The sequence below is a fragment of the Chrysemys picta genome, chromosome 8, assembly GCF_011386835.1.
Source record: "Chrysemys picta bellii isolate R12L10 chromosome 8, ASM1138683v2, whole genome shotgun sequence".
Taxonomy (NCBI): Eukaryota; Metazoa; Chordata; order Testudines; family Emydidae; genus Chrysemys; species Chrysemys picta.
Genome location: NC_088798.1, coordinates 5,652,946 through 5,677,504, shown reverse-complemented (window position 1 = coordinate 5,677,504; position 24,559 = coordinate 5,652,946). Strand labels below are relative to the sequence as shown.

General features: G+C 45.1%; 1 protein-coding gene across 3 annotated transcripts in view; it reads left to right on the top strand.

Moving 5' to 3' along the window:
* The first annotated feature begins 6,563 nt into the window (after positions 1-6,563).
* Positions 6,564-24,559, top strand: part of MKNK1 (MAPK interacting serine/threonine kinase 1) — a 38,249-nt gene continuing 20,253 nt past the window's right edge. For 2 of the 3 annotated variants that reach the window (XM_008167943.4, XM_008167942.4), the window contains exons 1-4: positions 6,564-6,702; positions 10,707-10,769; positions 17,560-17,665; positions 23,666-23,767. In XM_008167943.4, coding sequence (XP_008166165.2) covers positions 6,697-6,702; positions 10,707-10,769; positions 17,560-17,665; positions 23,666-23,767 — 277 coding nt within the window. In that variant the 5' untranslated portion in view covers positions 6,564-6,696. The remainder of the gene's footprint in view (positions 6,703-10,706; positions 10,770-17,559; positions 17,666-23,665; positions 23,768-24,559) is intronic. The other variant, XM_042845025.2, reaches the window with a different exon arrangement.

Sequence of the window (24,559 nt, the reverse complement as noted above, 5' to 3'; positions counted from 1 at the left end):
TATTCCCTACCCCCGAGCGTGCCGCGTCCCCGCTCCTCCACCTACCTCCCAGCGCTTCCCCTGGCCACCACCAAACAGCTGTTTGCACACTCCGGGGGCGGGGGGGTGGGAGGAGCAGGAACGTGGTGCGCTCAGGGGAGGAGGTGGGGAAGAGGCGGGGCCAGAGTGAGGATTTGGGGAAGGAGTTGGAATAGGGGCAGGGAGGGAGGTAGGGCCTTTGGGGAAGGGGTTGGAATAGGGGTGGGGCAGGAGTGGGAAGAGGCGGGGCGGGGCAGGGCCGCATGGAAGGGGTGGAGTGGGGCTCGAGCACCCAGGGGAAAGCGGGGAAGTCGGTTCCTATGTACAAGAGTGTTGAGCGGCTTAATGTATTAATGTTCTTGAGATCATTGGATGGTGGGTGTTTTAAGGCAGCCAAGTAGTGTTACTTGTCAGTTGCTCCTTGTTGCTCCTTAGTTTAATCTATTTTTATGTTTCTTTTCATTTCATATGGACGTTAGCGCTACAAAGTTTGCGTTTAGTTGCTTTACCCCTCCAAACGGCAGATTTTGTAATGTCGCTGAAACCGATGACCTTTGTAAATGTCAGCCCAAGTGAATAGTAGCAGAGCTCTTCAGCTCCAGTGCTATTTGTCCACACGTCATCCAACTCCCCTGATCGTTCCTATATCGGGAACTACTCACCATGGATAACCGTCTTCCCTCAGGCCTTTTTAACTGCAGAGGTGGACTGGAGCTTCTTAATTTAGAACTGGGTCACTGCAGAGCTCAACTGCATTGAAACAGGACTTGCTTACTGGCTGCATAAACACGGTATGTCCTCTTCTGATGCTTGTGATATATACTTGATACTTATATCTGTTAGTCTTTAAGGTGCCACTGGACTCCTTGTTGTTTTTGCGGATACAGACTAACATGGCTACCCTCTGATATTTGATACTGGTTTTTATCATTTAATGATGCTCCTGTGTGGAGCCTTCATATTCCATCTGTTCTGCAGGAAAATAACATATTTTTCATTTGTCAGGAATTCCCTGTCGTTCAATGGAATTCACCCTGTAACGTAGAAGATCCCCATCAGGCAGGTAGAATTTAAATGGAGAAATGTAAACTATATTCATTTGTAGATCACCTAACACAATATGGCCTTGATCCTTCTTTTATTATTTTAAAAGGTAAAGTCATCACAACAAAGTCCTTATCCCACAATATTTATACAATAAATTCAAAAGCAGTTTGCTTAATTTCTTCTGCCTTGGCTCACTGCCGTTGTGATTCTCATGTCCTGTGGCTGCAATGATCACAAACAAAGAGTGCATCTTGATCTGTGAATGGCAAAAAGGACGCCAGGAGGGGGGACCAAAGCCATTCTGGGGAGATGAGGAGGGATCTTCGGGAAACTAAGAAGTTTAGCAAATCAGAAGAGTGTAAAATAGGAAAACTCTGTCTAATAAAATGTCTGTGATTAGAGGTTAAGAAGATGAGGTTTGGTCGTTGATTAGTCATTGGCTACTGTTCAGGCTTGAGAACATAAGAATGGCCCTACTGGGTCAGACCAAGGGTCCATCTAGCCCAGTATCCTGTCTTCTGACAGTGGCCAGGTACCAGGTGCCCCAGAGAGAATGAACAGAACAGGGAATCATCCCCTGTTGCCCATTCCCAGCTTCTGGCAAATAGAGGCTAGGGACACCATTCCTGCCCATGAGGCAGCAGAAGGTGCAGATTTTCAATTTGTTACCTACAGCACTGAAATGTCCTTCTGAGATTCTGGCCCAGAATGAGATTTCACTCAGCTCTGTGTGTCTCGGTTCCCCTGGATCTACCCCTGCTCAATCCCCTCTTCGTGCTGAGATGAGAGACCTAGAAAAGTGCACCTCTATGGTATGCAAGGGGTGCAGATGTTGACATCTTGCCCCCATTCCCATGCAGTGTTGCTGCTCTGGTTGCATTGCAGCCAAGGTCCTACATGCCATAGGAAGGGACAGAAGGCAAAGGAAGGGGTAGAATTTGGCCCACTAGCAGTAAATCTAGAACAAAAGCATTCTCGTCACCATTGGTGGAGATGGCATTGCACCAAGAAACTGGGGGATTAGAGTGGTCTTGTTCTCATCAGAGAAGTTACTCTGCTTTCAGACACTTAGATGCACTATGTGGCGTATGGAGATTTAACAATGGTAGCGATCAGATGCAGAACACAAAAGATGGAGAGCATGTGACAAAACACAAACGATTTGTCAGTTGGCCACAATTGCAGCTGGCCTCATAGTTTTAGACTGAACCCAAGGACGGCTGTAGCTTGCAAATGAGGAGACACTGTGCTAATTTTATTTTGAATGTTACTTTATTTTTCTTCTTCTTCTTAATCTGATCTACTTGGAGGGATATTTGGTCTACACGATTTCTGGAGACATAACACAACTCCCACTGACTTTAGCCATACAGCCGTGAAGGCAAAGATGTGGAAGACTTGTGCTTTGTGTTATCGGACAGACTGTTCACATATGCAAGCATCTTCCTGGATCCTGAGGCTAAACTGGAAATCGCTAAGAAACCTGTGGTTTATGTAGCACGCCAGCTGTGAGTATGTGAAATGAGAGAAAACAGATAAAGGAGATATGTTTCAAAATATCAGCTGTGTGATGTGTAGGGGATGCCACAGGTATAAATATAACACAGTATTAACTTTCTGTGAAAATACTTGAGTCAAATCGATGTTCTTGAATAAAAGATTTCCATGAGATAAATGTCCTTGTTGTGCTCTATTGTGTAACCAGAATAAACATTCACTATAGTATGAAAAGTTAAATTGACGCTTGCATTTTCAGAACCTGACTGGACATTTTCTGACACTTTAGGCAGCATATATCCTGAATTTTGTTTTCTTGTTCATTACATTTATTTACAAATATTTATAACTATTATTTGCATTACAGTTAGCATCCAGAGGCCCCAATCAAGCTTGGGGCCCATTGTGCAGGGCGCAGTACCAACAGAAAGAGACTGATCCAGCAACTTTACAATCTAAATAAAAAAAAAAAGACAAACAAAGAGAGGGAGGAGAAAACAGAGGCCCCAAAAGGGAAAGTGACTTGATCACAGTCCCACAGAAGGCCAGTAACAGGGCCAGGAATAGAACCAAAGTCTCCAGGCTCCCGGCTCCCCATTTAGGAGGTTTTCTGATCCTCTGCAGTTTACAAGATCTTTTTAGCTGGTTGGTTTTCCCTTTGTAGGGGAAATACCATCACTGATGCCAAAGCTCTCTACTGGGCTCTTCCCTCAGTACACGTTCAGGACTCTCAAGTGTCTGCATCTCAAATGATGGTCATGCATTTGGAAGCCCAATCAGACATTCCAGTATCTCAGCAGGATTTTCATGAATCCAATTGAACTATGGGAAGGTTGCAGGCATTTGTGTGCAGATGAGCCTTTTGGCCACTAGAAGTCACACTAGTGCCTGCCATGCAGATGACTAGAGCCCTCATCTCCCTCCCCAGAGCTGGAACCAGAGCCCTGGAGTCAGTGATGGTGGCTGGAGAAGGATCTGGGGACAGCAGCACCAGTGCTGGAATTTAGGAGCCTAACTATCTTTGAGGATCTGGGTCAAGGTATCAGGTTCAATACTGGTCTCAGGTTTCCTCACTTCTGAGCTGCAATAGGCTGACTCATTATTTATTTGTACTGTCCGAGCCCTTAGAAGCCCCAGTCACAGTCCAGCACCCCATTGTGCTCGGTTCTGTACAAACACAGAACCAAAAGACAATTCCTGCCCTTAGGAGTTTACAATCTAAGTAATAGACAAGCGACAATGGGTGGATACAAACACTGACAAGGGAGTACAAGGAAACAAAGAAACTATATGATCAAGATGACAGGCAGGGGTCTCTGCACGGCAGCAGCCTCACCATTGACAAGTTTTTTGTGGGCTTCACAACAAAGAAGAGTTTTAAGTAGGGTTTTGAAGGAGAATAATGAGTTGGTTTTGTGGATGCTTACGGGGCACTCTTGACAAGCACGAAGAGCAGTATGAGAGAAAGCACAAAGGTGCTTCTTTCAAAATGTAACAAGTGGGCCATGGAGGCTTGCATCATTGGCCAAACTGACCTCTGGATACTAAGTAGGAAAGCATACGTAAGGTGGGGAGTGAAGACAAGTAGCTTATGTTTGATGTGATACAGAAAAGGGAGCCAATGGTGAGGTCAAAGAGGGGTGGGGACATAAGTCAAAATGATAGGCTAAGAGCCCCTTGCCCCCAGCATCCACTACAGACTCCTCCAGGAGCTACCTGTTGCTAGAAGCCCCAGAAATTCTTCCCCCCCTCCAAAAGAGAGCTTCAGTACTTCCTACCTATTGGTGCCAGGGGATGCTGTGAAGGCCAAAAGTCTAACTGGGTTCAAAAAAGAACTAGATGAGGTCATGGAGAATAGGTCCCTCAATGGCTATTAGTCAAGATGGTCAGGGTGTCCTTACCCGTACGCAGCCGTGTAGGGCACCAGGGAATTTGGGGCACCAAATTTTCTGGTGCCCTGCGCAGCTGCATACTGCTCTAGCCCCTGCCCCACCTCTTCCCCAGGCTCCCCGCCCCTACCCCGCCTCTTCCCACCCCTGCTCTGCCCCAGCCCTGCCCCCACTCCACCCCTTTCCCAAAACCCCTGCCCTGCTCCGCCTCTTCCCGCCCCAGCCCCGCCTCTTCCCACCCCTGCTCTGCCCCACCCCACCCCTTCCCCCAAACCCCTGCCCTGCTCCGCCTCTTCCCACCCCAGCCCCGCCTCTTCCCACCCCTGCTCTGCCCCAGCCCTGCCCCCACTCCACCCCTTCCCCAAACCCCTGCCCTGCTCCACCTCTTCCCTCCCCATCCCCAGCCCTGCCCACACTCCATCCCTTCTCCAAAACCCCTGCCCTGCTCCGCCTCTTCCTGCCCCAGCCCTGCCTCTTCCCACCCCTGCTCTGCCCCAGCCCTGCCCCCACTCCACCCCTTCTCCAAAACCCCTGCCCTGCTCCGCCTCTTCCTGCCCCAGCCCTGCCGCTTCCCACCCCTGAAGACTGCAGCAGGGCAGTGGCGTAGCCAGTTTCTAAGAGGAGGGGGAGCAAACATAAAAAAGGCACCCCCCCCTTGGCTCCTCCTCCGGCTGCACCGCCCCTTCCCCCCATGGCTCCTCCGGCCCTGCCGTGCCACCCCCGTGCCTCCCCCCCCCTCGCTCCTCCGGCCGCAGCTGCCAGCCGCCATGCTGCACCCCCCCGCTCCTCCGGCTGTGCCCGCCGCCCCCCCATGGCAGCTGGCCACGGCCACGGCTGCGGGGCCGCGCTGCAGGTCGCATGCCGCCCCCCGCCCCGCTCCTCTGGCCGCTTTTGGAAAGGTGGGGGAAGCGGCAGCTTCCCCTGCACCCTGCTAGCTACAGTACTGCAGCAGGGCCGGGCCTGCACGCACCGGTGACAGGAAGTGTAGGAACCTGGCCCCAGCTGCGCCGCTGGCGAATGTTGGGGGGGTGGTTCCCCCCTGAGCCAGCTCCCCCACCCCACGGAGGCCTGGGGCTATACCCCCCCGCGTGGAGGCCTTGTGCCCCATGTGCGGGCTGCATAGGGTCCCAGAATAGGTAGGGACGGCCCTGGCTGCAAGTCCATGCTGTACGTGTCTCTAAACCGCTGAGTGCCAGAAGCTGGGACTAGACGACAGAGAATGGATGACTCGACAACTGCCCGGTTCTGTTCATTCCCTCGGGGACACCTGGCATTGGCCACTGTTGGCAGACAGGACACAGGGCTCGATGGGCTGTTGGCCTGACCCCGTACGGCTGTTACGTGCTCCCTAGCAGATCTAGCCCCCCCGCCCACTAGCCGCAGCCTCACCCAGCTACCCCTGAGCCCCCCATCCACAGCCACGGCCTGACCCCGTACGGCTGTTACGTGCTCCCTAGCAGATCTAGCCCCCCCGCCCACTAGCCGCAGCCTCACCCAGCTACCCCTGGGCCCCCCATCCACAACCACGGCCTGACCCCGTACGGCTGTTACGTGCTCCCTAGCAGATCTAGCCCCCCCGCCCACTAGCCGCAGCCTCACCCAGCTACCCCTGAGCCCCCCATCCACAGCCACGGCCTGACCCCATGGCTACGCAGGGCCGGGCGCGCTCACCAGTGGCTTAGGGTGAGGGGACAGGCCCCTGCGGAGCTGCCCAGCGACTGGCTAAAGGACGCGACCCACGCGGGGCAGAGCCACCGTGCAGCCTTGGGGCCCCGGGGGGAGCGACGCCCCCACAGCTCTGTGCCAGGATGTCCCCCCCACTGGCCCTCATCTGCCAACCCAGGGTAGTGGGGCCTGAGCAGTGCCTGACCCCTGTCATCCCACTAGGCCCCATGGCCGGGGGGGCGTGGCTTGTGGCTTCGATTGGCTCCGCCCCCAGGCTCTTTCCCTCCCGGTAGCGCTGCGCTTGCGCGCAGCTTCCGCACTCCCCTCCCCCGCTCTCCCTCAGAGCGCCTTGACTTGAGCAATTCCCCCCCCCCACGCGCCGCCGCCAACGATTGCGTCTGCGCACGATTTCCCCGCCTGTCCGCGGTGCGCTTGCGCACACCTCCACTTCCCTTCCCCGACTTCCGCCACTGGTCTCCGGTCCGCCATGCGCCTGCGCTAAGCTGCTTCCTCCCAGCCCCCTCTGCAGCGTCCCCCCACCCCTCAGCCAGGTGACTGAGCGGGACGTGCTGCGGCAGCGATGGAGGTAAGAGGGGGGGCGCTCCGGAGCCCCTCACAGCCTGGGCCCCCGCCCCTTATCCCCCATGGACCCCGGGTCCCTCCCCCCCCCTTATCCTCCACCCCCGCCCCTTATCCCCCATGGCCCCCGGGGTGCCCTCCCCCCCGCCCCTTATCCCCCATGGCCCCCGGGGTGCCCTCCCCCCCCCTTATCCTCCACCCCCGCCCCTTATCCCCCATGGCCCCCGGGGTGCCCTCCCCCCCGCCCCTTATCCCCCATGGCCCCCGGGGTGCCCTCCCCCCCCCTTATCCTCCACCCCCGCCCCTTATCCCCCATGGCCCCCGGGGTGCCCTCCCCCCCGCCCCTTATCCCCCATGGCCCCCGGGGTGCCCTCCCCCCCCCTTATCCTCCACCCCCGCCCCTTATCCCCCATGGACCCCGGGGTGCCCTCCCCCACCCCTTATCCTCCACCCCCGCCCCTTATCCCCCATGGCCCCCGGGGTGCCCTCCCCCGCCCCTTATCCCCCATGGACCCCGGGTCCCTCCCCCCCGCCCCTTATCCCCCATGGACCCCGGGGTGCCCTCCCCCACCCCTTATCCTCCACCCCCGCCCCTTTTCCCCCATGGCCCCCGGGGTGCCCTCCCCCGCCCCTTATCCTCCACCCCCGCCCCTTATCCCCCATGGACCCCGGGGTGCCCTCTCCCACCCCTTATCCTCCACCCCCGCCCCTTATCCCCCATGGCCCCCGGGGTGCCCTCCCCCGCTCCTTATCCTCCACCCCCGCCCCTTATCCCCCATGGACCCCGGGTCCCTCCCCCACCTCTTCCCCCCCCCTTGTCCGGGGCGCCCCAGTGTGGGGGCCGGGGTCCTCTTACCCCCTGCAGTTCAGGGCGCCCTAATGTGGGGGCCGGGGTCCTCTCCCCCACCCCTTACCCCTTGCAGGCCGGGGCACCCTAGTGTGTGTGGGTCGGGGTCCTCTCCCCCACCCTTTATCACCTCTCTAGGCCGGGGCACCCTCCCCCACCCCTTATTGCCCCAGACCGGGCTGTCCTACTGTGGGAGCTGGGATCCTCTCCCCCACCCTTTATCCCCCCTAGGCTGGGGTGTCCGAGTGTGGGGGCTGGGGTCCTCTCCCCCACCCTTTATCCCCCCCAGGCTGGGGCGCCCTCCCTTTCCCGCACCACCTCGTGGGACTGGGTGCCCCAGTGTGGGGGCTGGGACAGTAAATGGAACTGGAATGGGAGTTTAGCCTGAGTGAGGACAGAGTGGATTTAGTGGGTTTGGCTTTCACTGCCCTTGCAGAGGTTACAACAGCCTGACAACTGACTGTTGTTGGGCTTGGCCAATGGTGTCCCCAACCATTCTTGGGACTATTGGACTCTGCTAGCAGAGTTAAGGTTTTTCTTTTTTTTCTGATCTTGGAGAATTTGGCCTTTTTGGCCTCTAAGATAAGAATCCAGGGCTTCACTTAAAGCTGTATTTAAAAAAAAAAAAAAAGTATTCAGAACTGTAGCAACTTTTTGAAGGTGTGTTTTGCATCCCCTGCTATAAATCTACATCCTAGTATTATCACTTCAGAAGCAATACAATAAAACTGTAGTTATGCTGTACAGCAATATAGCTGAACATTTGAGAGCTGAGTACTATGTGAAGGAGCTTCAAGTCTTGGAGCCGCATCTTTGCAACATAAAACATGGAAGACTCTTATTGTACTTATTGAGCATCAAACTCAGGGTATTCTGTAATGTATATAGCGAGAGACGTGCTGTGATCAAATTGATGTTTCCTCTTAAGAATATATTTTGGGGGGTGAGGGGGGAAGATGGGGAAATATACCTGTCCCTATGTTCACTGTTAAAATAAATATTTACTGTGTTTTTTAGATATTTTAATTAGGGCTTTCTAGCAATTAAAAATATTAATCGTGATTAATCGCACGATTAATCACACTGTTAAACAATAATAGAATACCATTTATTTAAATATTTTGGATGTTTTCTACATTTTCAAATATATTGATTTCAATTACAATACAGAATACAAAGTGTACAGTGCTCATTTGATATGTATTTTTTATTACAAATATTTGCACTGTAAAAAAACAAAAGAAACAGTATTTTTCAATTCACCTAATACAATACTGTAGTGCAATTGGTTTATCATGAAAGTTGAACTTACAAATGTAGAAGTATGTACAAAAAATAACTGCATTCAAAAATATAACAATGTAAAACTTTAGAGCCTACAAGTCCACTCAGTCCTACTTCTTGTTCAGCCAGTCCCTCAGACAAACAAGTTGGTTTATATTTGCAGGAGCTAATGCTGCCCGTTCCTTGTTTAGAATGTCACCTGAAAGTGAAAACAGGCGTTCACATGGCACTATTGTAACTGGTGTCGCAATATATTTACGTGCTAGATATTCTAAAGATTCATATGTCCGTTTATGCTTCAACCACCATTCCAGAGGACATGCGTCTATGCTGATGACGGGTTCTGCTTGATAACAAGCCAATGCAGTGCAGTCCGATGCACATTCATTTTCATCTGAGTCAGATGCCACCAGCAGAAGGTTGATTTTCCTTTTTGGTGGTTCGGGTTCTGTAGTTTCTGCATCGGAATGTTGCTCTTTTAAGACTTCTGAAAGCATGCTCCACACCTCGTCCCTCTCAGATTTTGGAAGGCAGTTCAGATTCTTAAACCTTGGGTTGAGTGTTATAGTTATCTTTAGAAATCTCACATTGGTACCTTCTTTGCGTTTTGTCAGATCTGCACTGAAAGTGTTCTTAAAACGAACATGTGCTATAACATGAAATATGTGGCAGAATGCAGGTATAAAAGAGAGCAGGAGACATACAATTCTCCCCCAAGGAGTTCAGTCACAAATTTAATTAATGCATTATTTTTTTAACGAGCGTCATCAGCACAGAAGCGGGTCCTCTGGAATGGTGGCCGAAGCATGAAGGGGCATATGAATGTTTAGCATATCTGGCACGTAAATATCTTGCAATGCTAGTTACAAAAGTGCCATGCGAATGCCTGTTCTCACTTTCAGATGACATTATAAATAAGTGGGCAGCATTGTCTCCCATATATGCAAACAAACTGTTTTTTGTCTTAGCGATTGGCTGAACAAGGAGGAGGACTGAGTGGATTTGCGGGTGCTAAAGTTTTACATTTTGTTTTTGAGTGCAGTTACATAACCAAAAAAAAATCTACATTTGTAAATTGCACTTTCACAATAGAGATTGCACTACAGTACTTGTATGAGGTGAATTGAAAAATACTATTTCTATTGTTGTTTTTACAGTGCAAATATTTGTAATAAAAAATAATATAAAGTGAACCCTGTATACTTTATATTCTGTTATAATTGAAATCAATATATTTGAAAATGTAGAAAACATCCAAAATATGTATAATACATTTCAGTTTGTATTCTATTATTTAACAGTGTGATTAAAACTGCAATTAATTGCAATTCAGTTTTTTGAATTAATCGTACAAGTTAACTGCGATTAATCGACAGCCCTAATTTTAATCCTTGCTACTTGGAGTTCAGTATTTACTATATTTTTCTTCTGTCTTAAAATTAAGAATTGCAAACCCTCTGAAACATGTTGAACGGCTGTTTAGTTTCAATGCAGGTATCTCTTAGTATTTGGTAAAAATTCTATCTTTTGTGTTCTTTTAAAGCAGTATAAGACGAATCACAGCAAATGCATGACGGAAACAGTATACTGTTAACAACTCCTGCATGGAAGTATGATACTATCTCAAAAGGCTATTCAGTAGCCAAAACTTAGCCCTATCTACTCTGATGCTAGGAGCTCTTGTACATGTAATTTAAAACAATAGTGATTAAAATATTTTTATATTTCTGCTCAATTAAATGGCCTTAAAAGCTTTTTTCAAATAAAGAGACTACATGTAGAAGCTCATCTGAGTTTTTCAGTGTATGTTCTAATGACTGAGGAAGTAAGGAGTGCACTTTGACATTCTTCAAAAATAAGTTCTTCTTTATTCCTTCTAGATGCCGGATATTGTGAGGCAAAATAAAATTGCGGAACTGAAGAACTTCCTCTGTTCTTCTAAGGTAAAGCATATAGAGTATTAACGTCACTCTTAACTGCCGACAAGTTTCCCATTATGTTTGATCCATGTGTCTTCACACTTGCATGCATTCTGAAGTTGTATATTCTCAGTTTTGGGGGGAAATTTGTTCCAGTATGCAGACAGTTTTAGAACTTAATTTTAAAAGCAATATTTTAGCTAACTTTAAAAGCAGTCTTAAGAATTCTTCTGTCAACCTAGCTACCGCCTCTGGGGGAGATGGATTAACTACGGTGAGCCCGTCTTGTCACTGTAGTGAGTGGCTATTCCGAAATGCTACAGCAGCTCACAGCAGTGCCACTGTAATGGTTTAAGTGTAGACATAGCCAGAGCCTGTGCCTTACTGGAAAAATATTTTTGGCATTGCTGTAGTTCTGATTGTCTGTGGAAAGAATTCTGTAAATGAAAACAAGTTGTTGTCATATGAGAACTGGCTCAAAGGTAGCAAGTGTGTTTGTACACGTGATGTGGGCTACAGCTCGGATTAACTCTAACTGAGTAAAGACTTAAAAAATACAAATTGCAGAAAAGGCATCATTAGTATCGGTATTGCAAAGTTTGAGCTAGCTCGCTAGTAAATTTAGACTTAATTTAAAAAAAAAATACATTTCAGTACCATTTTGACTTTCTCCCAGTTCCAGCTTTGGGGGCTTCTAAAAAAAATGTTGGTGACTAAATTGCAAATGATTGGAACAAAATATATGAAATCTTGCTGGTTGGCCTTAAACTGAAAATGTTCAGCTCAGATACTAAATTAATACTCAGTTTTCAATATTAACTAGATTATTGATCAGCCATTATGACTCCATAGCTGAAAATTAGTTATGCCAAAGGTAAAGTGGTGTTAGCTTGGTTACAAATTGTCAAATGTAAATGGCTATTTCATTTCAATACAAGTATTACTATCTATCTTTACTAGTTTATATACAAGCAAAACAAAGCTAGTAGTGGCTTTTACCTAAAATATCCAGTATTTTGAAAACTACACTATTTTAAACTCCAGGATTGTCAGAGCGGGACATTACATATTGTTTCAGAGTTACTCTACTGAAAATAATGGTAATTCTATTAGCGTGTTACTTTCAGGAACCTGTGTAATTTCTTGTCACTATGCTAATCTGAAATTGTTCCATCGATAGCAAGTCTAAACTCTGTCAGTGAATATTTGTCACTACTTACTGCTAAACTAAACCTCTTATTTTTTGTAAAGAACATTGAACTTTCATAATGTAAAACTATTGGAATATACAAATGATAGAATTTGTTTTTAGAAGAGGAGTCTAATTATGGTAAGGGAGAATTCCTTTACGCCATAGAAAAGATCATTACTGCTTGATCGAGGCAGCATACCCTAAAGCATTCAAGATGGAGTTTAACATGGTTCACTCTTTCTAAAGAATCAGAATTAAAAGTACAGAAAGGTAATGCAAGGAAAAATCACTTTCTATCTTCTAGCACTTAGTAATTTACAACCAATAAATATTTTAACTATAGGTAGGGCTGTCTACATTACCACTTTTGTCGATAAAAAGAAGAACAGGAGTACTTGTGGCACCTTAGAGACTAACAAATTTATTAGAGCATAAGCTTTCGTGGACTACAGCCCACTTCTTCGGATGCATATAGAATGGAACATATATTGAGGAGATATATATACACACATACAGAGAGCATAAAAAGGTGGGAGTTGTCTTACCAACTCTGAGAGGCCAATTAATTAAGAGAAAATTTGTCGATGTAATTTATGTCACGCTGTGTTGTGAAAAAAACACCCCTCTGTGCGACACAAGTTACATCGACAAACGCCACTGGTGTGGATGATGCCACGTAGGCAGGAGAGCTTCTCCCATAGCCACCACCACTCGTGGAGGTGGTTTTATTATGTCGATAGGAGAGCTCTCTCCTGTCGGCATAGATAAGCTACACGTGCGATCTCACAGCGGTGCATCTGCATTGGTACAGCTGTGCCGCTGTAAGCTTGCTAGTATAGACATGGCCTAAGTAAGGAAGTATGTTGTATAGCTTAACTTCCAGTAAGAGATCTCATCATATATGATTTGAGGGAGTCTCTTAAGAGCAGGAAATAAACTATTTGTAGGTTCATGAAATTTAAAAAAGCAACCAAAAATTCAAACTCCACTTCCTAGAAAGCTTCCATCTCTGGTTATATTTGAGTAATAGGAAATTAGCTAACCAGATTAGAGTTTGATGATTCATTCTGAGATCATGAAGAGAGTTCCCTAAGCAATCAGATGGAGAAAAAAATCATAATGCTAGTCTTTCATAAGTGACTGTCAAAACTGACTTCTCCTGTATATTTTTTTCTGTAATTTAAAACAGTTCAACAACTTTCTGATTTAAGAATCAGAGAAATTGACTTGCTTAAGTCAAATTAAGTATTATTACTGTTGTCTTGTCTTTTTTTGAAATAACTCCTCTTGAGTTCCAAAATAACTTTATAACTTAATTCTTACTGAAACATGATGAAGACTGCTTATCATTGAGTCCTTATTTCCCTTGATCAGTAGCATTAAGCCGCCTTTCTTGTTAGTCCAACGTATTTACTTCTCTGAAGGAAACTGGAAAGGAGATGATCCTCAATGTATTAATCAATTGATATGCCAGGGAACCCTTGCATGAGACTGACCCTCTCATATTTATTTTCTGCTGAATGAAACACTGGCTGCTGTTATGCCTTTCTCATCCTTAATATTGATTTGCAGTTGAGTGCAGCCAGGTCACTGGTTTTCCCATCCCCCCCCCCCCAAAATAAATAAATAAACTTAATAGTTTTCAGTGTTCTTTTTAAGTTGCCTCAAGTCTTGCTTGTGGCACCTTAGAGCCTAACAAATTTATTAGAGCATAAGCTTTTGTGGACTACAGCCCAAGCTTATGCTCTAATAAATTTGTTAGGCTCTAAGGTGCCACAAGTCCTCCTGTTCTTCTTTTTGCGGATACAGACTAACACGGCTGCTACTCTGAAACCTGTCAAGTCTTGCTTGTTGCCCTTGCTAACTAACTTATTGTATTATCTTGTGCAAGTCACTTAACCTTACTTTGTTTGCCTCTTTACCTGGCCAATAGAAATAATTGCCCTTGCTTACCTGGCTGGTATTCTGAACACTTTTAAAAAGCTGTATAAATGCCTACGTTAATATAGATCTATTTCCGCTACAGAAAATCAGTGGCCATAAATTTTGTGGTAAAAGTACATGACCTTCTCCCAAGAGGAAATTTAAACTTTAAAAGCGGCAAATATTTTGTCCTATATTCCACTGTGTTCTCTAACAGTGTTCCAATAGTTATCATGGAGAAGTAACAACAGATTTGAGATGGAGGAATCCATTTAAAAAAATCAATCTGAGCTAGCCTGAAAAGTGTGAGATTGACCCATTGTGAGAGGACTTGACTCTCCATGCCACAGAAACCCCATGGTTACCTTGCAAGAGAGGTGGGTGGCTGAACAGCGATAGGGTTGGCCTCTCCATTCAGTGTACACTTGGAAGATGGGCGATCAAAGGCAGTGTGGAGGCCATTGCAGAGGAAGTGTAGAGGACAGGCCACTGGACTCATTCTTATGCTGATTAAGTAGAGTAACTCCTCGCTTAATGTTGTAGTTATGTTCCTGAAAAATGTGACTTTAAGTGAAACCATGTTAAGCGAATCCAATTTCCCCATAAGAATTAATGTAAATGGGGGGGTTAGGTTCCAGGGAAATTTTTTTCACCAGACAAAAAACTATATTATATATATGTATACACAATATAAGTTTTAAACAAACAATTTAATACTGTACACAGCAATGGTGATTGTGAAGCTTGGTTGAGGTGGCGAAGTCAGAGGGTGGAAGAGGGTGGGGTATTTCCCAGGGAATTGCCTTACTGCTAAATGATGAACTAGCCCTCAGCTGAGCCCTCAAGGGTTAACCCATTGTTGTTAATGTAGCCTCAGACTCTACAAGGCAGCACGAATGGAGGGAGGGGAGACAGCATGGCAGACAGACACACACACCCTGTGTGTGGGGGAGAGAGGGAGATGTGCATTGCCCCTTTAAGTATGCTGACATCACACTCTTAAGTACATTGCCTTTAAAAAGATCAGGAAGTTGAGACAGCAGCTGCGGCCAGCTCTCTCTGTCCTGAGCCCTGTTGTGTCTCTCCCCTGCTCTACATGGAGAAGGGGTAAGCGGGGGAGGAGTAGGGGTAAGGGGAACACCCTGACATTAGCCCCCCTCTTTCCCCTTCCCCTGCACAGCAAGAAGGAGGCTTCGGGGAGCAGTTCCGAGGCAGAGGGCAGGAGCAGCACATGGCAGTGGGGGGAGGGACAGCTGAACTGCCGGCAATTGATCGCCTGTTGGGCAGCTGATGCACAGGGAACTTAGGGGAGCGGGGAGCTGATGGGGGAGCTGCCAGTCCACCCTGGTTCCAAGCCCCCACCAACTAGCTGCAATGGGCTGCTCTTCCTGCAAGCAGTGGACAAAGCGGGCGGCTGCCAAACAATGTTATAAGGGAGCATTGCCCAACTTTAAACGAGCATGTTCCCTAATGAATCAGCAACGTAACAACGAACACCGTTAACCGGGACGGCTTTAAGTGAGGAGTTGCTGTAGCTCAAACCCCCCTGCAGCCAGGGTCGCTAGACTTCATTAACGGCGTTGGCTGCGCTGGATTGCCACTGGCCATGGTAGATTTTATCACATTTATCTTTTCACAGAGCCAGATTAGTCAGACTTCTTGTAGATTTTCAGAATTTCATCCCAAAATAGATTAGTCTTACATTTTGTCAGGAATGTATGTGGTATGGGATCTTTTTCTGACTCATTTTTCATCGTGCTGTTTAGGTCACCAGTGTCCAACACAAACTATGATAGCAGAGGCACTCCCTACACCACCCACAGGCAATTTTAATTACTAGAGTGATTTGTCAAATTATTAATATAGATAAGTGAACAGTAGCAATGCCTTTTCTTTGACAGAATTTGAAACGCGTATCTTCCCTCCTTCGGTGTATCTCTGAATCCTACCCTATGTTGCAACAATTGACTTGACTGGAGAAAGAGACATGATTTAACACAGTGCTGTAATGAATAATATGTTTTTCACTCTGAACCAGTTCCTCTCTCTGCATTTGGCAGCCTGCAATGCACTGTGCTTAAGCGTTTTCACAAGTGTTTGTAACAAAGTAGCATTGTTCTTCTGTGACTTCACCCGGTTAGCGTGTTCCAGCAAGATCAACACCTGCTAAGCAAGTCCTATTTGGCTGACACGTGCAATTGTGGCTAATGTAGGTAAGTTTCTGGGAAGTGAAGGTCTTGGCTGAAAATTTCTGAGAGATTTAATTCTGGATGCCCAAAGTTAGGCTCCTCAGTGTCAAAATACGGCTTGACTTTCAAAAGTGCTGAACTCAAACAGCGGTAGAATTCTGTGGGAGTTGTAAGTTTAGCATCTTGTTGAAAATTAGGCCACTTCTATTCAGGTGCCTAGTTTTGGATTTTAGTCTAGCTGTATGCAAACTGGCTTGAAAATGTTTGGCCCCTGTAAACAAACCAAATTCCCAAGAAGAAAAGTTTTTATTACATTTAGAATGCTTGGACTACTCTACTAGGGAGGGCCACCTGCTTGGTGCTTATTAGCCAGCAGAAACAGGATATGAATTTTTAAGCCCTGGCTAGAAAAAGTCGTAAGGCTCTTAGTGAGTTGCAGTTCTGGAAGGGAGTCTTCTCACTTGTTTCCACTGGTTACCTGTGACTACAGTGAAATTCTATTGTCCAATGTATTGTCGTGCTTATTTAACTACTTACCTCAGTGGGCGGCTCAGTGTGTTGTGCCAGCTATTTGTCCTCTGAATTGGCTTTTGATTTATTTCCAGGTGAAATTCAGAACATTGGTTATAATCTACGAAACTCCAAAGAATCTGGCTCAAATTACTATTTGTATTCCTCTCTTTCTCTCAATGCCTTGCCATGACAGTTGTTATCTGGGACTATTTTACTGTTGGTTGCTAGGGATAAATGGTTGCGTATTGGTGGCCCTGCTTTTCAATAGAAGATCCCTAGCTTCACTCTCATGGTCTGTCAGAGCCTGCAAGATTGGTTGCAAGATATGTCTTTATATGGTCATTTTGGAGACCCTTGTGCCTGTCACCAGGGCATTTTCAAATGGGAGGTGGAGTGTGTGATTCTCCTTAATAATTATCCCTTGATGCTATGGCAGTTGGAATATAACGTTAGGACTCCACTTAATTGTTTTATCAGTAACGTAAGGAATGTGCTGAGAGTGCAGGACTGATCCTCAACTGGTATAAATTGTTGTAGCGCCATTGAAGATAATGGAGCTATGGCAGTTTTGTGTCAGCTGAGGCGCTGCCCCAGAGTATGCGAAGGTTGTCTTTCTGACTCTTGGCTTTCTCATTTGTACATGTCTATGGAGAGTGAGAAGTTGTACTCCTAATCTAAACAAGATAGTAAATTTCCTTGGGGGAAGTTGGCTTTGTGCTTGAAGGCTGGCCCAAGACTTGGGAGATCTGTGTTCAGTTCCCTGGGTCGGTCACTGATTTCATGTGCAGTTCATTTAAGCTCACTGTGCATTAGCGCCCCATCTGTAAACTGGGAATACAGTCTCTTTTTGGATTGCAAGGTCTCCTGCTGTGTGTCTGTACAGAACCTAGAGTAACAGGACCCCGATCTCTGGAGCCTTTAGGCACTATTGTAATATAAATAATAAAGGTAAATGATTTGTGATTCTGAATATGCTTTTTTTTTCTTTTCTTTTTAGTTACAAAATAATCCTACTTCAGCAAGTCCTGTTTTTGAAGCAAATGGTAATCAGCCTGTCTTCCCAAACTCCCTTCTTCCAGTGAAGTCAATCCAACACAGACCAGGTATCCACTTTTTATCTCTCAAGTTCTTATGCTGGCATCCATTGCTGTAGTACCCAATTGCCCCCCCAGGATTTAAGAGATAATTATATATCCCTGTCTTTCCAACCCCGGTGATTAGAATTAAGGCTTTTTTGATTTGGGTTTTTTGCATGTGTGAGAGAGGAGTACGTACTTGTGGGGAAGCTATGTCAACAGTTAGGTTTCACTGCGACCAGAAGTTAATGCCCAACTATGGTCATTTTTACCTTTTCTGGTAGTGTGTTCTGTGTTCTTGTTCCCACCTCTCTGAAATTCTGTCTTCGGCACCCATGAGTGCTGTTCTTCTTGTCCATGGATTCATTGATCCAGTGGAACGTAAGTGTTGTAGGAGGCCATAGTTGTGGAAGGAGAAGACTTTTCTCATGTATCCAGGACCTATCCCATGGAGGACTTTAAATATTGTATGTATTTAACATTGGCTCTAATACTAAGTAAGCTTACCTGTGTGTAGACACTTACTAGGGATGTAAAAGGTTAACCAGTAAGCATCAGTCTTATCGGTTAACACACCTTAACCGTTAACCCCGGGCCAGCCGGCTGGCCTGCCAACCCTAGCACTTACTAGAGCAGCAATACTTGAGGCTCAGGCAGAATTGTTGCTACAAAATGTATTCTCCCCTTAGCTTGCTCCATTGTCCCTTGGTATTACACCTAAGGAGGAGAGCTTCACGTCTTTGGCTCCAATGAGAGCTGCAATGCCTAGACCCAACAGAAGGGAAAATTATCAAGGGGGCTGGGGCACATGACTGAGGGAACTGGGCTTATTTAGTCTACAGAAGAAAAGAATGAGAGGGGATTTGATAGCAGCCTTCAACTACCTGAAGGGGGGTTCCAAAGAGGATGGAGCTAGGCTGTTCTCAGTGGTGGCAGATGACAGAACAAGGAGCAATGGTCTCAAATTGCAGTGAGGGAGGTCTAGGTTGGATATTAGGAAAAACTGTTTCACTAGGAGGATGGTGAAGAAGTGCAATGGGTTACCTCGGGAGATGGTGGAATTTCCATCCTTAGGCGTTTTTAAGGCCCGGCTTGACAAAGCCCTGGCTGGGATGATTTAATTGGGGTTGGTCCTGCTTTGAGCAGGGGGTTGGACTAGATGACCTCCTGAGGTCCCTTCCAACCCTAATTCGTCTATGATTCTATGATTCTATGAGAGTTTGAACCATAGCTTCTCTCAGATTCTGTCATCTCTTGTCAGTGGGCATAGTATGTCTTTGTTTTCACTGTTGACAGAAGGCCGGAGAGTGCTCCAGCTGAAGTCAGTGGAAGAATTTCCATTGATTTCAGTGGAAGCAGGAATTAGTCTATACTGTAGACGGGGTTTTAAAAAGTCCTCTTACTGGTGAGTAAGACATTTTTTTGGTTGAATGTTGTTAGCTTCTACTGAAACTAAATAAATTCTAGCCTTTGTGGCTAAGTGTTGTGTAGGTGTTTCAAGTCTAACCTGTATGTAGGAGTGGCCAGAATGTCATACCAGTGGTCCAGTTCGTTCAGCATCCTGGCATTGACTGTGGTCAATACCAGCTACTTCATTGGAACCCTCCAGTAGGCAGCTGTGGGATATCCTGCCCCCAGAAGTTTCCTTTTAACCTTGATAGAGGCTGACATATGCTCTGAAGCATGTGTCTGTACGTCTTACAAAACTTATCCACATAAATGCTAAATCCTTTTTTAATCCTGCTAAAGCCACAGGCTAATTGCGTGTTGTATGGAAAAGTGTTTGCTTTTATCAGTTTTGACTTTTTCTCTGGATGTCGCCTCATATTATGAGAGAAAGTAAATCCGGAACTTTTGTTCACACTATCTATTCTGCTATTTTTTGTATACTTAGTATTTGTCTACTTTCTAAGGTAAACAATCCCACTCTTTTTTCAATCTCTCTTTATATACCTTTGTCCATGCTCCTTATCATTCTTGTCAACAATCTCTGAACCCTCTCTAGTTCTGCTGTATCCTTTTTGAGATGAGTCTGCAAGAAGAGAACACCGTAATGCGGAGGAGGGCATACCTTTGACCTATTATTTTCTATCCCATTCCATTTGCGTCCTAACATTTTGGGTATCAGAGGGGTAGCCGTGTTAGTCTGAATCTGTAAAAAGCAACAGAGGGTCCTGTGGCACCTTTGAGACTAACAGAAATATTGGGAGCATAAGCTTTCGTGGGTAAGAACCTCACTTCTTTAGATGCAAGAAGAAGTGAGGTTCTTACCCACGAAAGCTTATGCTCCCAGTACTTCTGTTAGTCTCAAAGGTGCCACAGGACCTAACATTTTGGGTTTATTTGTTTTTTTGACTACTGCTGCACATTGAGCAGACTGGGTCTTTATTGAGCTATCTGCAGTGATGCCCAGAGTTCTTTCTAAATTAACTACTAACTCAGTGTAAATTATTCCCTCCAAGGCATATAACTTTGCATTTATCAACAGTGAATTTCACCTCCCATTATGTTGTTCTCTCATCTAGCTTGATTAGGTCCCTCTGAAGTGCCTCATTCATCTGATGTTGACTAGTCTGGGTTTTGTTAGTGGTGAAGCACTGAAGTGACAAAATTCACAGTTGCCAAATCATTAATTTATATAGTAAACACCAGGCCTAGTATAGAACTTTTTTTTGGCACCCTGAGGTTAACTTCTTGCTGTGATGAAAACTAATTTCTTCTGTTTTTCATTTCTTAACCAGTATATAAACAATCTAGGCAAACTCCCAATAGGCAATTTTTTGTGTACTTGACTGGAAAATGGCTGGTTATTTTTACTCACCCATTACTCTATCAAGAGGTCAAATATTCTGCTAAAAATGTTAGTTAAAAAAACGAGTGAATGAATACACTCACTGTATTAACTTAGCATTCGTGTTCTAGACCAGCGGTTCTCAAACTTCCTTGCACCATGACCCCCTTCTGACAACAAAAATTACTACACTACCCCAGGAGGGGGAACTGAAGACTGAGCCCCACCGCCCTGGGCGGGGGAGGGGCCAAAGCTGATGAAGCCCTGGACAGGGGGCATGTAACTTTAGCCCTGGGCAGTGGGGCTTGGGCTTCAGACTTGCTAGGGCCCAGGGCCCACACCAGCCTTGGCGACCCCATTAAAATGAGGTTGCAACCCACTGTTTGAGAACCGCTGTTCTAGAACCTCCAATACCAGGATCAACTGCTGGGAAGATGGGGGAGTCATGTCTGTGGGAGAAGGTTAAACCTCTGAAACCGTAATATAAAATTACCATTAATTGGGTGACAGAGTTGACTGTTCCCATTAAACTATCCAGTTTTACTAGTGTAAAGGCTTGTTCTTGTTAACACTTACTCCAAAGAACACTCCATTAAGGAGGTGAGGCCTCAAAACAAGTTGCTGGGATAAAGGAGTTTTCTCATGTCATTCAAGTTGCTACTCGGGCCTAAGCATAGAAGTGGTTTATCAAAATGGAGTGACTAATGAGAACAAAACTGCAATGAGCTTCCTCCTTGCTTAAAGTTTCAACAGAAAAGGAAACTAGGTGTCATCATACAGAGGTATCCTAATCAGATCACAGGCAGAACAAAAAGCTAATTAACAAATCTTGCGTCCCTGTTTGTGCACAAATTTAGTACAGAACACAAGTTGGAAATGTCAACTTTTCACTAATTCAACTTACGTTTAAATGATTAGTTTACTTTCTGGTGTGAGGAACCATCTCTTTGAAGCTTAGGTTTTAGTCTCATTGCGGTGTGTCTAAAGTAACATTGATCGAAAGATGAAAGTCAGATATTAGGAATGGCAATATACAAAAACCTGTAGGAGAACAGTTCAACCTCCCTGGACACACAATAGCAGATTTAAAGGTAGCCATCCTGCAGCAAAAAAAACTTCAGGACCAGACTCCAAAGAGAAACTGCTGAACTTCAGTTCATTTGCAAATTTGACATCATCAGCTCAAGATTAAACAAAGACTGAATGGCTAGCCAACTACAAAAGCATTTTCTCCTCCCTAGGTGTTCACACCTCAACTGCTAGAAGAGGGCCTCATCCTCCCTGATTGAACTAACCTTGTTATCTCTAGACTGATTCTTGCCTGCATGTTTATACCTGCCTCTGGACATTTCCACCACATGCGTCTGACGAAGTGGGTATTCATCCACGAAAGCTTATGCTCCAATACTTCTGTTAGTCTATAAGGTGCCACAGGACTCGGTTGCTTTTTACAGATCCAGACTAACACGGCTACGCCTCTGATACTTGAAAGATGATTGTGGCTTTGAGTGATGCATTAAGTATTTCAATGAGTGACATTAAAGGGACACAGATTTTTCACCAATTTCCAAATCACTCTAGCCTGAAAATTTTGTACACAACATATGGCAGTTAAGTGACTCCCATAATTACTATCACTGAAAGGTGTTGGCAGGAAAAATGCTTTTCTCTGTATTCCATCTTATTTTGTGCCTTTGACAGCACTTTGTGTAATCTGTCTTACTCTTAACTTGCATAGCTTCTTATTCTGAAAAGACCTTTACAAACATCACTGGAGAGCAGAAAAGCCCTTATTTTAAAATCAATAATAATTGAAAAGATGTATTATTTAGTGGGTGCTTCATTAGAAACTGGAGCCTTTTTAAAAATTGGTTAATTAAGAAAAAAAGATTTGTTGACAAGATCCCCTTAACATCTACTCTGCTTCCTTTTGCCAGTATGCTCAGAATGTTACCTGCTACAGGGATTTCTGTTTTCTGTGGCACAACACAGCAGTATGTTATGTTTATTATAAAAAAAAAAAAAAAAAAAAAAGTAAAACAGTGTATTATTTGCATTTCATTCTTTAGGAATCCTACCTACAAGAATTCTGGAAAATGATTGACAAGGTTATGGCAAAACAGTGCTTAACTGTTTGAACGCTGATTTTAGCTAGCATGGTATCTGTCAGCATGGATAGTCATGATTAGAGGCGTGGAAAAGCTTACACATGCAGAGATATTGAAAAGATTAGGCCTGTTCAGAGAGGAGACTAATAAAAGGGTCATGATACAAAAGGGAAATCTGATGCTCCTAGGTACCCATTCCTATAGTACAAGAACAAGAGGATATGTTGTTGTTTTTTTTGGTACACAATGCAAATTAATGGCAGAGAGTGAGTGAGGTTATTGAGTCCAAACAAGGGCATAATAAGAAGGTAATGAGGACTAGACACTGATAGGGATAAAATCCACAGTTACATAACACGAGAAGAAAATCTATAAAGGGTAGGAACACTTGTGTTTCAGGGCATAAGCAAACCACTGATCTGTGTTTAGAAAGAAACCTCCCCTATGGACAGGTTAGTGTGTAATTGTTTGTTATGGCTTGCACATGTCTGTGAAGCATGTCCACGCTCAGAGCTGGGGAATGAGCTGAAATGGAACAGTAGTCAGATTTGGTATGCTAATTGTCTTGTTTACAAGTCTAGTCTACGTTCCTCCATTTTCCCCACCTGTCTGAGACTCTGTGCCTTCCTGTTCCTTGACTCTCCCAATTGCTGCGATGGGAACCCCTTTTCTTTTGAAACAAAAGGACTTGGAAAAAGTATAAAATGTTGTAACTCTCTGCCAACACCTGTGTACTTGCACTGAATTCTGCTAACCCCCGGGGTCTTTGTTAGGTGATGGTAGCATGCAGGTGGCTCTTGCAGCAGTCTGAGCAGTGCTGCTCGCAGGGCTGACTTAGTATACACTGTGGTAGCAGGAATAGGAGCTACTTTCATGCATGATAATTGCTTGTATTTCTGCCTTGTATTTCTGTCCTACTTATCAAACCAGCACTACTTCGTGTGCGTGTTTAATTAGCATCCAAATTCTTTTTTGCTTTCTTCTTATTTTGCTGGAGAGATGTCCGCCTATAATGATGAAGAAAAGCAGTGAACATTTAGGATAGTTTAAGAGCACACATGCAACCCCTGTTGATTTCCTCCTAACTTAGGGTAGGTTTGTTTAAGCTGCCTTTGTTCTGCCACACAGAGATGGTCAGCAGTCAGCCTCTCACCATAGTAGATAACGGCAAAAAGAAAAAGAAAAAAAGGAGGACCAGAGCCACAGACCATCTCCCAGGGAAGTTTGAAGGTTGGTGTCAATTTGCAGTGTCTCTGATTTATAATGTCTGTGTCCTCTTGGCCCCTTTCAATTTTCTAAGCAAAATAATTGCTGTTCGCCAGTGCAGTGAAAATTAACACTGCTTCATCTTTTATTTCTTCATCACTTGTTTTCTTCAGTGCCTTTATTCCTTATAGTGAGCTCTTTGCCTTTGTATTTCCATTGTAAATTTGTTTTTAGAATAGGCAAGGTGCAGAACATCTAAACAGGTGTTTGTTTTTTAGAATATTTGCATACAAACTGTTTCTGTTAAGTAACATGTACCTGCTAATGTAAACCATTTTAGAACAGCTCAATGTAACTGTCCATGCGGGCAGGGGACTGGACTCGATGACCTCTCGAGGTCCCTTCCAGTCCTAGAATCTATGAATCTATGATCAATTAAAAAAAAAAAAAAACACCTGCGGAAAATAGCACTGAGTGAAAACCAAAAACTCGAGGTAATTACCCTAAATATCATTTTAGCTTTAATATTTAAACTTCAGGAGGTATTTATTCTATAGATTTCTAAACCTAGAGCATTTTCTGATTAAGAAATGATGAAACATTGTCCTCTTTGAAAACCGAGGGCTGATTTTCTAATCTTTGAATCCCTAATTAGGTAAGATACTGAGAACATAGGAAAAGTAGTTGAGATTCCAGCATTCATTGAGTTAGAAACACTTCCTAATATTAATAGGATTGCAGTTTCACTCTTACAAGGAAATCCATTCCCGTGTTGTTTGGGTGGTGATCAGAACAGATAAAAATGGAAGTGTAAGT